The sequence below is a fragment of the Nelumbo nucifera genome, chromosome 8, assembly GCF_055504915.1.
Source record: "Nelumbo nucifera cultivar China Antique chromosome 8, China Antique-T2T, whole genome shotgun sequence".
Lineage (NCBI taxonomy): Eukaryota > Viridiplantae > Streptophyta > Magnoliopsida > Proteales > Nelumbonaceae > Nelumbo > Nelumbo nucifera.
Genome location: NC_142656.1, coordinates 16367567 through 16383181, shown reverse-complemented (window position 1 = coordinate 16383181; position 15615 = coordinate 16367567). Strand labels below are relative to the sequence as shown.

The window sequence follows — 15615 nt, the reverse complement described above, 5'->3', positions numbered from 1 at the left end:
TTAAAATAATATTTATAATTCAAAATTTTATTTTTCAAAAAAATATTATTATCTAAAAAAATTTTATTTAAGGGTTATTTTCAAAATCAGAGATAAGAAAGAGGAATATAATCCCTTCCCCAAACCCACACTATTGTCATTCCTAGTAGCACAAGAGAATATCGTTTATCGTCCCACCCTGCATTTCTATTGATGGGTCGGGGCAGATTCAGGGCCGGATATGTTAAAAGTCAGGTGAGCGCCCAACCATGCTAAGCCCGATCCATTGACATCATGCACGCCTCTTATCATCATATCTCTACTCTTCATGTAGCAAGTTAATGCTTTATTATTGGAGCTGCAAACAATATCCGTTTGTCCAAACTTAAATCTGAATCCGATCCAGTTTAAAGGTGATTCTATTTAATTCATTTATAATTGGATTTAAGACAAATCTGTGATGCGAGAACTTGACGAATCAAACCAATCAAAATCCCTTGTGAATTTTGATGAATATCAACTGATTGATTATCACTTTTATAATTTTAGTTGATATATTATAAGGTTTTTTTAGATATTATTCCAAGTATGAAGTATCATCCCCGGATTCTTGAAATTAATATGGATCCACCTCTAACCAATGCGATATAATCTAATTTATTCAATGATATGTTTATATTTGCATTAAATTTATATTATAAAATTTGTTTAAATGTTGTATGGCCTAAAATGCATTCAAGAGATATTGCAATCCAATTCGATTTAAAAGATATCCGAATCCAACAATTGGATCAAATTCAAAGTTGAACAGGATCGGATCTGACTCTTTTTACTTTTTCTGCTTCAGTGCTCCGACTCATTTGTAGCCCTATTTATAACCCCAAATGTTTGAAAAAATAATTTTATTGGGAGGAAGAGTCAATATACATGTATTGACCTTGACTTAGAGAAAGGGACAAAATAATTGAAAATGGATAGCTACTTTTCTTACTATGTTCACCATTCTCGTCTGCCCCCAAACACGACCTAACAATTTGTGACTAGACCAGCTAAGATTGCAAATTTCCACCCGTGTCAAAATTCGCCCCTTTCATAGTCCCTCAAGGCTCAAGTTAGCTGTTAACTGTTTGAACCGTTTCATTTCTATTAATAGCAATTGAGTTTATTAAGGCTTAAAAGCAGCTGGAAATACCAAGGTATTTCACTGTTTTTGTTTGATAACAACTAAAATGATTAAATTGAAAATCTTATTATTTTGTTTTTAGCGAATAATTTAGATTTCTATTAATAGCAATTTAGATTAAATTGAAATGATTAAAGTATTGCTTTGGACCATTTTGGACTAATCCATTTCAATGTCTAGGCCATCCAACCTTTCAAATTGGTTGTAATTTAGATTGGCTTCAACTCAAACCCAGTCTATTGACACCTGTTCTCTTATCTTATATCAATGGATCAAATATTGGTTCAAACCATCCCATTCTAATATAAATCCATTATAGATAAACCAGGTCCAATCCAATCCAATAAATACTTTGGACCATTAATTTTGAACTATAATCCATTTCAATATGCCTTATTAATTCATCTAATCCTTTCAAAATGATTTTGATTTGAACAAGATCCAATCCAAAGCCGGTCCACTGTTCCCTGCCTTATTCCATAGTGAATGAGATTATATTTCAAACTTGCTTTCCATTGATGAGCAAGGTATAATTTAGAGTTGATGCATTCCATAATTAAGCTAATACATCTCTCGTGGAATCCATGAGCTTAAGGATGTAATATTCGATGAAATTCAGTCAATTCTATCTTATGTTTTTTTTCATATCCCACTTAATAATCATCTAACTATTCTTTCTCTTGATTTGTCTTTTTTTCTTTTTTCTTGTGTTATTATTTCTTGTCTAAAATTGTATATTATTTCTTGTGTTATTAGAGTATTAACAGTTTTTTTATGGCTCAAAATGAAAATGTCCCACCAAAATCAAGTTTATGACTTTATCTAGCAATTGTCACATTCCAAGCTTTTGAACTATCCAAAAGCTTGGACTGGTTGACCTGTGAACCATCCAAGCAATAGGTTCCGTTTTATCCGAAAATCTTTCTTGAGCCAAAAAATCATTGACTTGGTCAACGATTTGTTGATCCAGTGATCAAACCGTCAATCCATCAACCTGAACAATAATTTTTGTATGTACTTTTATTTTAATTATTTTAATTTTTAAATCAGAATGAGTCATCGATTTGAATCAGATGGTCGAACCACCAGTTTCAAATTAATTTTTAAAACATTAATTTATTTCATTCTGTTAACTTTAAATGCCTGGTTGGTCAATTCTGTTATCATTGTCAACGAAATAGGATCTATTCCTCACACATGGGCGCCTCACAGACACATCCACGGTTGGAAGCATCTCCCATGAATTATAAGTACGGAAGATGTTCCCATGCATGATAGGATGTACGGTGAAGTCGGTGTGAGGCGTCAGGTGGGGATCCGGTCTCATTGTCAATAAGCCAAGCCGAAAGGAGGGAAACGCTAAACTGACCCAGTTCACTCGCCGTGGATTAAAGCCACGTAATGAAGGTTATCCGATGCATACAAGACGTGGCATTGTTATCTACCGTTAAAAGGACCATTTCCTCCAATTTTTTAAGGGAATAAGGAATCTCATTTCTATCATTTTTGGTTTTGGAGGCACGTTTGTCAGCCATTACTAAAATTGGGAGACTACACCCGAGATTAGTGGCGTCTGTTGCTTTGCCAGTAACACTAATGCCTAACTGATAAACCACTTCAAGATTCCATGGGATGAAACACATCGTACGAAAATGTGCCCACCAATTTTTCTCGGCCAATATTGATAAAGAGCGTCTTGTCCATCCATTTCATAACCGAGAACATAGATCAATCTGTATGTAACTTATAAGCATAGATCAGGTAATACAAATGAAGTCGAAGCTCAAATCAAATGGTAGAGACTGATGGGGGCATTTTCAAAAATTGTAATCGGGTCTGATGGACAACCGGTTGGATCTTGAATGTAACAACCGTTTCAAAGCAAACACCATGTCAGATGTCACCATCTCTCTTAACTTACGCCTCCCCTCATCGCTTCTTGCTAATTTATGCCTTCTCACCCTTGCGTATAAAGCCCTCTGTCATTCCTCTCTCTCGCTCGCTCTCTCTGCCAATTACCAGTGTCAGGTATGCACTACTCATGATCTGTAACAGCTTTCTGTTATCAGTTTCTTGCTATTTGAACTTCAGAACACACACACTCTTTCTCTCTGCGTATAAATCTTTGTGGTTTTTCTGTGTATTTCTGTTCTGAAATTTTACTTAATTCTGTTTATGGAAAGGGAAGTATATAGATGAAAATGTAGAGCAACTAAGCTGAAGACTTGATATTTTAGCTGAATAATGCGGATGACCATTTCAATGAAGCTTGTTGATCATGTTGCCTTATCTGGATTGTTATTTGGTTGGTTGCTCTATACATGTTTTTCTGAACCCGAGTGTTAGCTTAAGGGAGGAATTTGGGGTAAGTTTGGTTGAGTGCTGCAGTGTAGGTTGAAGAATCGATATTCAACTGGCATTTGCAGAAGAGCAAACATATATATTGCAATGCTAATTATCATCATCATCATCATCTAAGTCTTGTCCCAACTATATGGGATCGGCTAAATGATTCCTTTTTGATCATTCCGTTCTGTTGAGTGCCATATCCATTGTTAAGTTATGAGTGCTTAAATCATTTCTTACTACTTGAACCAATGTCCTCTTCTGTCTGGTTAAATGCTTAGGTTTAGATGATTATCAAATAAGAAAATTAGAATTTATTTTGCTTTCTGAATACATTCGGTCGATACTAAAAGTAAATGTGTTGTTGTTTATCAGGTTTATCAAAATGATGGTAAAGATTATGGGGGTACGAACAAGAATGATTCAGCTCCTACTTGTATCATTTATTCTCTTGAGCTGTTTGGAAAAAGGGAGTGCAGGGGTCACTAGTTCTTTTGTTCGTTCTGAATGGCCATCCATTGACATCCCTCTTGACAATAAAGTATTTGCAGTTCCGAAGGGTTATAATGCGCCACAACAAGTAAGCCATCATATTATTTGTGAATATTTGACTATTTATAATAGACAATCCTGTTTGCATTTGAACTGAATAATAAAGATACATAAAATTCTCTGCCTACCTCATTCTCCGAAGATGCTTTCTTCATATTTACACAATGAAGTTACACTGTTGGGTCCTCATTTTCTTGAAGTTTGTGTTATTGTTAAGCTTGTTGCCATGTGAAATGGAACCTTTATGTTGATATAACCTTGGTGAATGCTGTTAAATTCTGTTGTTGTATTCAAGTTATTTTTTTTTTTTACATTGAAACAACATTGAAAAGTAGGCTGGACTTGTCATAAAATTCAAGAGAGAAAAAGAAAAGTTTCAATTGTGGAAACCATAGTTATTCATGACACTTAGCACTAATATCACCTGATATTCCACCTGTGATTAAGGCTCCATTTGTTTATAGTGCAAATTTTATTTGCAATGGTGTAAATGCAGGGGAATGCAAATGGGTTGGGTGTAAATTTTGGTTTACTTTTGTTTCAGATTTTACATTGGCTTGTTTGTTTGTAATAGGTAAAATGATGTGATCCTACCTTACATGAAGAGAATGGAAGCAATAGGAGGAAGGTGGTGAAAATTTTGCATAAATTTTTTAGATGCAAAATATGCATTGCTAATTAGTGCAAACAAGGCAAAATGTGCAAATTTTTACTAACTAGAAGTGCAAATCATAGTCATAAATTTATGCAAAACTGAAATGGGTGCAAAATTTTTATCTGGTTCAGATTTTCACTACAAACAAATACAGCCTAAGCAACTAGAGATGTTTGCTACCAGAGGCAAATATGGTTATGTAATAACTAATATCTATAAATGATTTATTCATATAATGATTGATTTTGTTTGAAGGAAGTTCTATTGATATACCGAACCAACTGGGACTTCATATTGACCACTTGATTTTTTGGTGTAGGTGCACATTACTCAAGGTGACTATGATGGAAAGGCTGTGATAATCTCATGGGTTACAACTGATGAACCTGGTCCAAATAAAGTTCAATATGGCAAATCAAAGAAGAAGTATAGTTTTAGTGCTGAGGGAACAATAACAAATTATACATTTTACAAGTACAAATCTGGCTACATTCATCACTGTCTTGTTGATGACCTAGAGGTAACTTTCTGATTTTGAGCCCTATACAACCGACCCACTCCTCTATGCTATATTATCCAGGTACCCGTACTAGGGTGATCAGTGTTCTTTTGTGACTTCAAACTTTGGTCTAAATTCCATATTCCACACCTTGTTTAATTTATCTTTGCTATATCTAGATAACATAGTCAGAAATGCAATACAAAAACATTCACAGCATGATTTACTATATCCATGGTTCAAAATGTCTAAATTCTTCCTAATATTTGCTTTCATTAAGCATTTCTTTTGCTATAAAAATATAATATTATAAAAATATATTTGACATATTTTCTAGTGCTCTAAATTGTTCTCAACATGTTTTAGTTTGTTAATTATATCTATGTAATATTTTCAATTTACATATACATAGATATCTCTGAAATAATTCTTTTAGTATTATTCTTTTTTTTTTCTTTTAATCCATTGTTCTTCAAGTTTGTCATTGCAGATGACTATTCCTTATCATTTTCCTTGATGAAGTATTTTTTTTAATAGTATATAATTTAAGAAAAATATAATTGGTATTTTAATATTTTAAATATTATGAATAAATAAATAATATAATAGCATAAGAAGCATTTTCATATGCAAATCATAATAACTTTAATATTAAATAGAACACATGTACACAACAAATAATATATAACTAAAATGTTAACAAGTATATTTAATGATTTTTTAAACTGTTAATTAGAATTATTCTAAGCAGAGGAAGAGACCATTGTGAAATGATGTAATTGTTTTAAAAACAAATTTTATAAAATTATTGGAGAGAGTATGTCCTTTTATAATTTCAAAAAATATCAACAAATTTTTTCATGGATTAATGTTTAGTATGTTACAAGATTTTTACAATAAATCTACATAGAAATTCCTAATACTTTTGATGTATTTCTTATTATTAAGTGGTTGATATTTCCACCTAGGCCAAAATTTTAAACCTTTTATGCATTTGAAAATTTTCAAAGAGATTCTTGTACACATCAAAATTTATATCTAAACATATAGTATGATTATGAACTGGAATATTTGGCATAAATTCAATGTTGCAATATTGTACTGTGAGAGGAAACTACTTAATATAGAAGGAATTCTTTGGCAAAATCCTCTTCGATTCTGAGAGTAGATGTGATATTCAGTTAAAGAACAAATAAGCATTTTTTTTTTGATAAAAGGCAAATGTATGTATGTATATATAGGATTTTTTTTTTTTTTTTGCTATGGCTACAAAATTATCCTTGGGAATTGCCTTAGATGTTTACAGCCACCATTGGAAACAAATAATTGGAATAGTAGAAATAAATTACTTTGTTATTATATTTATTTCTATACCAAATTGATTTTCCAACACTTAAAAACTTTTGACTCTCATATTTTGTAGTTTAATATCTATAACTTGCTATTATATTTCTTTGCATATTTATTTCATGAATCATTTGGATGGTGATATTAATTTACAGATTATCAGAAGTTGATACCAAATTGTTCTTTTGTTTCATAGTATGACACAAAGTACTATTACAAGATTGGGAAGGGTGATTCTGCTCGAGAATTTTGGTTTCAGACACCTCCAAAACTTGGTCCAGATGCACCATATACCTTTGGAATTATTGGTAACTTTTATCTCCTTTCCTATCTATCTGTAGAGAAATAGTTTTCAGATTAATTACACTTGGTTAAGTAATTGAAATATAAATCTACATTACATAATGAATGTAATTGCATTTAATGTGTGGAAATTTTCTTAATGAAATTTTCTATTTTAAATGTAAAATGGCAAGAAAGTTCTTTTTTGGCCATGTGATCAGCGGCTATTAGCTACTTGCCAGTTATATAGGAAGAACAAGAACATCTTTTCAGAAATTTTGACATGCAAATGTATCGATGAAATGGGTATATTTACTAAATATTATTTACATTGTTTGGTTTCTCATATCTGATTTGGTTTGCTATGTTTCAGGAGATTTGGGCCAAACATATAATTCTCTTTCCACTCTTAAACATTACATGCAAAGCGGAGGACAGACTGTCTTATTTGTTGGAGATCTCTCCTATGCTGATAGATATGAGTATAATGATGTTGGTATTAGGTGGGACTCATGGGGCCGCTTTGTGGAGCAAAGTGTTGCATATCAGCCATGGATTTGGACAGTTGGGAATCATGAAATTGAGTTCATGCCTAAAATGGTAAAATTTTTTCCAACCCACCTTGAATTATTGTTTGCATTTTGTTTTTGCGTTTGATCACTGCAATCTGTTTTTTTTCCTAGTTCCTTTTATCCTCAAATGATCGATGGATGCAGTAGGTTTCTTCAAAGGAATTAAATTTGTTCTTGTTGCATATATTCATTTATATGCTAATGTGACATTGAGTATTTTTCTCTCTAAATATTGCTGGAGCATCGTTAAAATGTAATTAGTCTGGGTGACAGGGCAGATTAATCATTGCAGCATCCATATAATTTCTCTTAATATTTCTCTAGAGTCATAGTGTATACATGATGTAATTTAAATTTGAGATCATTTGTGTTAATCATAACAGCATTTCCTACTTCCACCCCCATGTTCTTATTGACTAATGTTTGGCTATATTTATTTAGGGCGAACTTGATCCTTTCAAATCATATCTCTATAGATACACAACACCTTACATGGCATCCGGAAGCTCTAGTCCTCTTTGGTATGCAATTCGCCGTGCATCTGCTCATATCATTGTTCTGTGCAGTTATTCTCCTTTTGGTAATCTCTTGGTCCTTTGCCTGTTAACTGAGTACATTTTTAGTTAATACTACAAAGCGAATTATCATGTTCTAATGATGCTTTTAGTGTTTTTGGTGTGTGCTTTGATGTAATGATACTGAAAGGATAATATCTTACCTCCTGTTTTGCTTATTTTTAAAATGGTAACGAAGATACATGGTTACCAAGGGAAGAAAGGAAACCTAGAATGGATGCAAGCTGAACTTATTGGTCAAGGAAATCCAGGAGGAATTGACAAAGAAGAGTGAGAAACAGTAACCAAAATTCAAGCACCACACATCCCACTGGAGAACTCTGAATCCTAAAAGTTAACACCCAACATCTGTCAATCAGCAGTCTTCTACAATTGACTTCCCAGATGGTCCACCTGATTGACAAGGGATATGCCCCCATGGACCCCTCCTCTTCCTCTGCGTCTTGAAGCCATTTTGATGTCCCTTGAAGATTAAAGGAAGTATAGTAACTTCCTGCTAAAGTAGAGAAACCCATGTCAGACATCACAACTTGTTTTCACTTAATAAAATGGACACACTTGACATGCATTGTAACATCATATCTCTCCTTGAATCTCATCACAAAATGTCCAATTTATGTTGCTCTTTCCACATAAACAATAAAGAAGAAATTAAATGTTTGGCATGGTTTTCCACTGAAATATATTTAGGTCAGAACACAGAAACTCTAGAAAAAAAAACTTATTCATGATATTCTACATGATTAAAATAGCATATGAAAATGTGAAAGCAATAAGGAATGAAATCGACATCAAAGATCAGCAAATGCCTTGGATCAAGTCACTAATGCAGCTTCAATTGTGATTTGAAATCAGATGTAAAATCTACATCATAATCAAGATCAATGAACTTCAAGGCCTACAAAATGGCATTTGGAATTGCTTACCCACTAATGTCCTAAGTGGGACACATACAGGGTAAAAAAAGGTTGGCTAGGTATTTCTGATGCAGGGATTTATGGCCATTTCATCTACACAAACAAATGGTCTGGAGACTGAGAGATCTTACTTTCTGTCTTCACAGTCAACTGTAATTGATCATAGGAGATGAACCTAAGGTTCAGTTTAGAAGGAGTACAAATACAAATATGTAGAGTACAAAACCTTGTATTTTGTACTATTTTGTATGTATTTGCAGTGTACATATTTGTCTTCGTACTCCTTCCAAACTGAGCCTAAGGAACTAGCATTTTCAAGAGGAAGCATCCAAAACCATTGGTTGGCCTAGTCGAACATTCTAATTGAGTCTACATATGAAAAGGCATTATTCATGGTTATTCAGTGCATGGATCATCCAAACATATGATAAGCTAGTTATTCCAATGACCAATTTACATCAACAGTCTTTCCCTTTCCATTGTATGTCTACAAGGAGCATGCCTTATTACTCCATCATCATCTAAGCCTTGTCCCAAGTATATGGGTTGGCTACATGGCTAGATGAATCATCTAAGTATGCCTTGTTACTTTAGGAAACTAAATGCATTCCTTGGAGTATTAACTTTGATATTTTACAGAGACATAATGGTTTTACACTTTTACTCCTGAATGAGAGAACTCATCTTTGTTGACTTTATATAAATGTGTGTGTGTATGGTCTCGTCTCTATAGCTGGCACAGTTTAGTTTGCTTGTACTTAAATATTTTTAACCTTTTTCAATCAGTGAAGTACACACCTCAATGGCACTGGCTGAGAGATGAGCTAAAAAGAGTGGACAGAGAAAAAACACCATGGCTTATTGTTCTTATGCATACTCCAATATACAACAGTAATGTAGCCCACTTCATGGAAGGTGAAAGCATGCGATCTGTATTTGAGAGCTGGTTTGTTGATTATAAAGTTGATATCATCTTTGCTGGCCATGTTCATGCCTATGAAAGATCGGTATGGTTTATCACTTACTATATTTCTATTTGATAGGTAAAGGAACAAATTGCATTGTATTCATGGCTTCAAGGAGTTTAACATGGCTTTTCCATTTCATGAATTGTACTTGTCTAGTCAATTGCACAAGGTGAAATATTCAAATTATATAAAATAATTAGGTTGAAAATTTTATTTTCTTTTTCTGGTATGGTAATACCAAAGCTTGCCTTGGGAAGGGAGAGATGATGCGGTACAACATATGTAAGCTTTATAGGCCTGTCAGTTCAGCAATGTACAAGAGAAAATCATAGGTCCAAATTATTTGGAACTAAAGTATAAAAGTAATAATCTATATGCTGATTGCAATGGATGGTAGATTGATATGTGAAGATCAAAATCATACATACTGTGTATAAAAAGGGGTTGAAATACACTATCCTCCCAAGACCCTGTATAGCAGGGACCAGCATTGGGTTAGGGTAATTCCCTTTTTTTCTAACTAGAGCCGCTCAATTGAGATCTCTAGATGTGTTGAATAATCCTTATTGTATAAAAGATTGAAAGATTAAATATTTTGGACCATCTAATTTGGTCACTTTTTCTGAGGAGATACATCATTATTGAGATGCTTCCAAATGATCCCTTTTATGTAAATCTATTGCTATTTCATTTGTGAATGTGTAAATAATCTATGATGCTCAATTCTTTAGGCTTCCATTTGTACATGGTTTAGTTGTAAAGCTTCTAAGGTTTTCACCAGATCAGGTAGTGCTATTTGTCATAGAAGAATGATATTCCTCATAGGAGCCAGGTTGAATTTAATATTTAGAGACAACAATTGTTTGTAATAAGCATCATTGCTACTCTTTGAATTCATCTTGAATTTTTCCCTTACTGAGATGACCCTCCAGAACATAGGACTGAAAAGGATATTGACAGTCAAAATAGTTAAATAGGCATGGCTACCCTTCATTTTACTTTGAATTGAAAAAGAGAAACTATAACCTAGTTTGAAGATAAATTGGCTCTGTAATACCATACTGGTCACAGAGGTTTCTGCCTCAGGCAAACTGAGGGGTTTCTTTTGGATCATCTAAATTATTTTTCCTTCCCATTGAGTTGTAGTACCTCCTCTCAAATTACTCCAAGACAGTTCTGCTTCACTATTTTATGCATGATTCCCACTATCAGTTATTGTGTAATCTCATGAGGAACATGTTGGTTTGCAGTATCGTATCTCTAACATAAACTATAATGTATCAAGTGGAGACCGTTATCCTATACCAGACAAATCAGCTCCTGTGTACATTACTGTTGGAGATGGTGGAAATCAGGAAGGACTTGCTGGAAGGTGCAGTCCATGTGCCTAATTCAATGGCCTTCATCAACAAAGTGGTTTAAGACATCACATTTTGTTCTGTAATGAACTCATCATCTTTTCTTTATGCAGCACTCTCATGTTTCATTTTTTCTTTCCTTTGCTTCTGTAGGTTTAGGGACCCACAACCAGATTATTCTGCATATAGAGAATCCAGTTACGGACATTCCACGTTGGAGATAAAGAACAGAACACATGCATTCTACCATTGGAACCGCAACGAAGATGGGATAAAAGTGACATCTGATTCTGTTGTACTCCATAATCAGTACTGGTATGTGTAATGTATGATCTACTATTTTGTGCATAAGCCAGTTATGACACTAATGTTCTAACCTTCCAATTGATAGGGGTGCAAGTTGGGTACCAGATTTGAAGAATCTATCTTGCATCAGGCCTGGGCCTTTGGGTTGTGCCCCTTGAAATTGCTCAACCCAAGCCTGCCTGAGTTGCAACCGTACTTACTGGACTATGCCAAAATTTAAGGGTTAGAGCATAAAATACCTAAGAAATATAAAAACATGTCCGGTCAATTGTCATACACATTATAACCAACAAATAGTTAAGATTGTTTCTGATATTGCAAAAAAATATAATAACAGAAATTTCGTATCAACACTTCAATACTGATTTGATTAAGTGAGAAGAACCCACCTGAAGTTTTTGTGGGGCTATTCTTAGAAAAATCACAGTACAGTTCAAAAAGAATGATACAAAAAATCTATATGATAGAATCTAGAAAATCTGACATTTTTTCTCATTGAAGCATCAAAAGCCTCTTTATTATTTAGTGACATTTTAGTTTTGTCTTTCTGCAATGAAAAATCAATCTACTTGTTACAATGTATATCCTGCAACAAATTGTCACACCTAAAAGCCAAAGATCTTCCTCTGCTTTAGCATTTACAGACTATCCAACAGGTAGAGGACACTCTGGATTGGCAATGTGTTTGTTCTCATATCATCTCTATGCAAGACCTTGTAATGAAAATTTCCCTGAGTTAGACTGCTCAAACTTCAAAATTTTTAATTTAGAAGAACCTGAAAAGAAAGTATATGTTAAAAACATGGAAAGATTTCTGGGTTGAAATTTTGAAATTTAGCCCATGAATATGTGATGATTAGAATTTCAGACTGGGTGACTTTGGGGTCCAGGTTATCTCCTGACCAAGGTTCATTGATTATAGGCCACTACCGTCCTTCCATATAGATGTAAGTGATATTTTCCCCCTTCTTGTCTTTCTTAAGAGTGTAATATAGTACAACATTATATGAATTGTTTGTATAGGATGATTTATGACCATATCACTTGCACAAATGTGCACATGAAGTAGACAGAGACATGAACTTGGGCTTTTGGCTGCCTTCTCCTGAAGTGCCAGAGAGCTCTCTGGTTCAGCATCTCAACAACTCCTAGGATCGTTAGCATCTTCGATATTTAAACCATTTTACCTAAGGGAGTACAATTGGTCATCTTGTCCTAGTCATGGACTAAATGACAGGAAGGCATGATAGGACACAACAGATAAACCAATTCTTAGTGCCCAGAAAGTGGTACATGTTGCAGAGTATCAGCAACACTCTTACTTTGATTTCATGATATTGAATTATATACAGCATAACGATATGTGATCATGCAGGGCAAGAAATCTGCAGCAGAGGAAACTGAGGAACAAATATTTCAGGAAGACACTTGTTGACCGTGCAACTTACTGATGGGATTTTGGAGGTCGTTTTTTTATTAACTGTAGTAAGCTACAACTTAGAAGGCGGGAAAGACAGTTGCTGGAAATTGAGGATCGATGTCAGTTTCATTCATTCATTCATTCTAAATTTTGCAGAATCAAATGTCTATGTGTTTGCTCAGCTTCTAATTTCTTCCAATCAAGAAAAACTTCTCAACTTTCCTTGCATGTGTGTTTGTGCATGTGTGAAGGAGAGATGTGAGGATCGATGTTTTATTAATCATCTGTTATTCTGCTTTATGCTTAAAGTTACTTGATTATATGATCAACAAATCAACAATTGGTCTCTCTTTGGGTGGTGATTGATGAATGTCTGGGATTCAATCAATGTTGAAGTTAGAATGAAGCATCTCAGCATGGTTCAAAGTATTTTCTTTTATGAAATTCAAAACTCAGGGTAATCTGCTACTTGGGTGGAATTTCTAGCGTGTCCATGTTTATTGGGCAGTTGTAACTTGTAAGAAATGTTGCAACCATGATCTCAGGCTTTTAGCAGATGGTAACTCACAAAAAGCACAATGGCCAATTCCCAACTGATACAAGATTAGCACGTGGTAAATCATGATTGGCCCACTAATATGAATGGAGTTTTAGAAAATCCCTCCTTAGTATTTAAACTAGCAAGTCCCACCATACTCTCGCCAGTAGGAGTCCTCATAAAAAATTGAAAATTTGATCCAAATCGAGAAAATCTAACCAAAAAAATCCAGTTAATTGATGAACCAACCGGTATATATAGGGGTGTTAATTGGACTGGATTTGGTTCAATCCAATTCAGTCCAACGAGTCCACTACAAATGGACCAGGTTCAATCCAATCCAATAAATAGTTTGTACTGTTTTGGACCAGTCCATTTCAATGTCTAGACAATTCAATGGACCAGATATTGGCTCAGTCCAACCCAATCCAATATAAATTCATTATGGATGGACCAGGTCCAATCCAATAAATACTTTTGACCATTAAGTATGAACTGGTCCAATTCAACCTGCCTTGTTGGTCCATCCGATCTGTCCAAACTGATTTTTATTTGGACACTAGAATACTAGTGTGTTCATTCATTGGTTAATAGCCTGTTGTACACATTTTGTTTGCAGCAGACCCTGAGTCTCTAAATTGCTGCATCAGAAGCTTGAAGCACTAACGCAGGAAGGAGCAGAAGACAAGGTACAGGAATATCGACCAATTTTTTTCATCGGTAAAGAAACTTCCATGAATAATGAGACTACTTTTGGAAGTACCATTTTTCTATATCCAAAACCAGAGTCTGGTCTGGAAGATATTAAAGAAAAAAAATTCTGACCCTGCCTGTAAAAACCAAGTGATGGGTAAGAACGAATACTTTCTCTACCATTTATTTCAGGGGAAAATACTTAGGGTACGTTTGTTTTGCAATTGAAATTGGAACTAGTATGATCTATTCCCATGGTTTATTTGATTCAGACAGGAATGGGAATGGGAATTGGAATCAGCAGGAATGGAATTTCATTCCCAAGGAAGTAGCAGGGAATGACCATTTCTTCAAATGGGAGAATGCCATTCCAGCAGGAATGGGATTCTGATTCCACTCAACCAAACAATTAGAAACGGAATAGCCCATTCCAATTCCAAGACCCTTATTCCCGTGAACCAAACAGGGCCTTATACCTCCCCTGACGTTTCTGATAAGTACTTAAGCCTCGCCTCACCTTTAAACTTTGCAAAGATCTCCCTGGACCTTTGGCATAAAATCTGCTTACTGATCCCTTCCGTTAGTTGCACGCTAGAAACTTAACAGAAATATAAATCTATTGCTCTAATATTTTTTAAAATACCCAAATTACCCATGAATCATGCTTGGGTGAAATACTTATACCTCCCATAATATTTCTAATAAGTACTTAAACCTCCCCTCACCTTTAAACTTTGCAAAGGCCTCCCCTGTTTGTTCAAATTTTCAAGTAACAAAACACTAAATGAGCAAAGAGATGCGTTATGTTGTTCTTATTCTTGGAAGTGTGATTGTGACCCTAGCTGATAGTAATTCAAATTCAGAATACTTTGTTCCTGCGGGATCTGCAATTTGACAACAATGCATTCAGAGCCAATCTAATGTTCAACTAACGGAAGGGGTCAGTAAGCAAATTTTACACCAAAGGTCAGGGGAGATTTAAGTACTTATCAGAAATGTCAGGAAGGTATAAGTATTTTACCTAGGCATGATTAATGGGTAATTTGGGTATTTAAAAAAATATAGCAATAAATTTATATTCCTATTAGTATTAAGTTTCTAGCGTGCAACTAACGGAAGGGGTCAGTAAGCAGATTTTATGCCAAAGGTCAGGGGAGGTCTTTGCAAAGTTTAAAGGTGAGGGGAGGTTTAAGTACTTATCAGAAACGTCAGGGGAGGTAAAAGTATTTTACCCTTTATTTCTTGTACAACTTTGAAAATAAATTAATACGACTCCTCAGATCCATTATATTGTCATTGTGGTCCAACCAAGGGTGGCCTCCAATTCCTTTTCATCTAGATCATGCAATGGATGGAGTTAAATGAAACCTTGGTTAATTTGGATTTTGACATTAGTTTGGATTCATATTTAGAGTGGCACTTAAC

The 15615-nt window shown here is 34.4% G+C and overlaps 1 protein-coding gene across 1 annotated transcript; it reads left to right on the top strand.

The window, feature by feature from the left end:
• Positions 1-2875: 2875 nt before the first annotated feature.
• Positions 2876-13296, top strand: LOC104592522 (bifunctional purple acid phosphatase 26-like). Its single transcript, XM_010251940.3, has 10 exons — positions 2876-3190; positions 3884-4088; positions 5035-5235; positions 6758-6869; positions 7217-7443; positions 7857-7995; positions 9694-9914; positions 11126-11247; positions 11387-11548; positions 12915-13296. The coding sequence occupies exons 1-10, from the start codon at positions 3060-3062 to the stop codon at positions 12988-12990; spliced, it is 1596 nt and encodes a 531-aa protein (XP_010250242.1). The 5' UTR covers positions 2876-3059; the 3' UTR covers positions 12991-13296.
• Positions 13297-15615: the final 2319 nt, after the last annotated feature.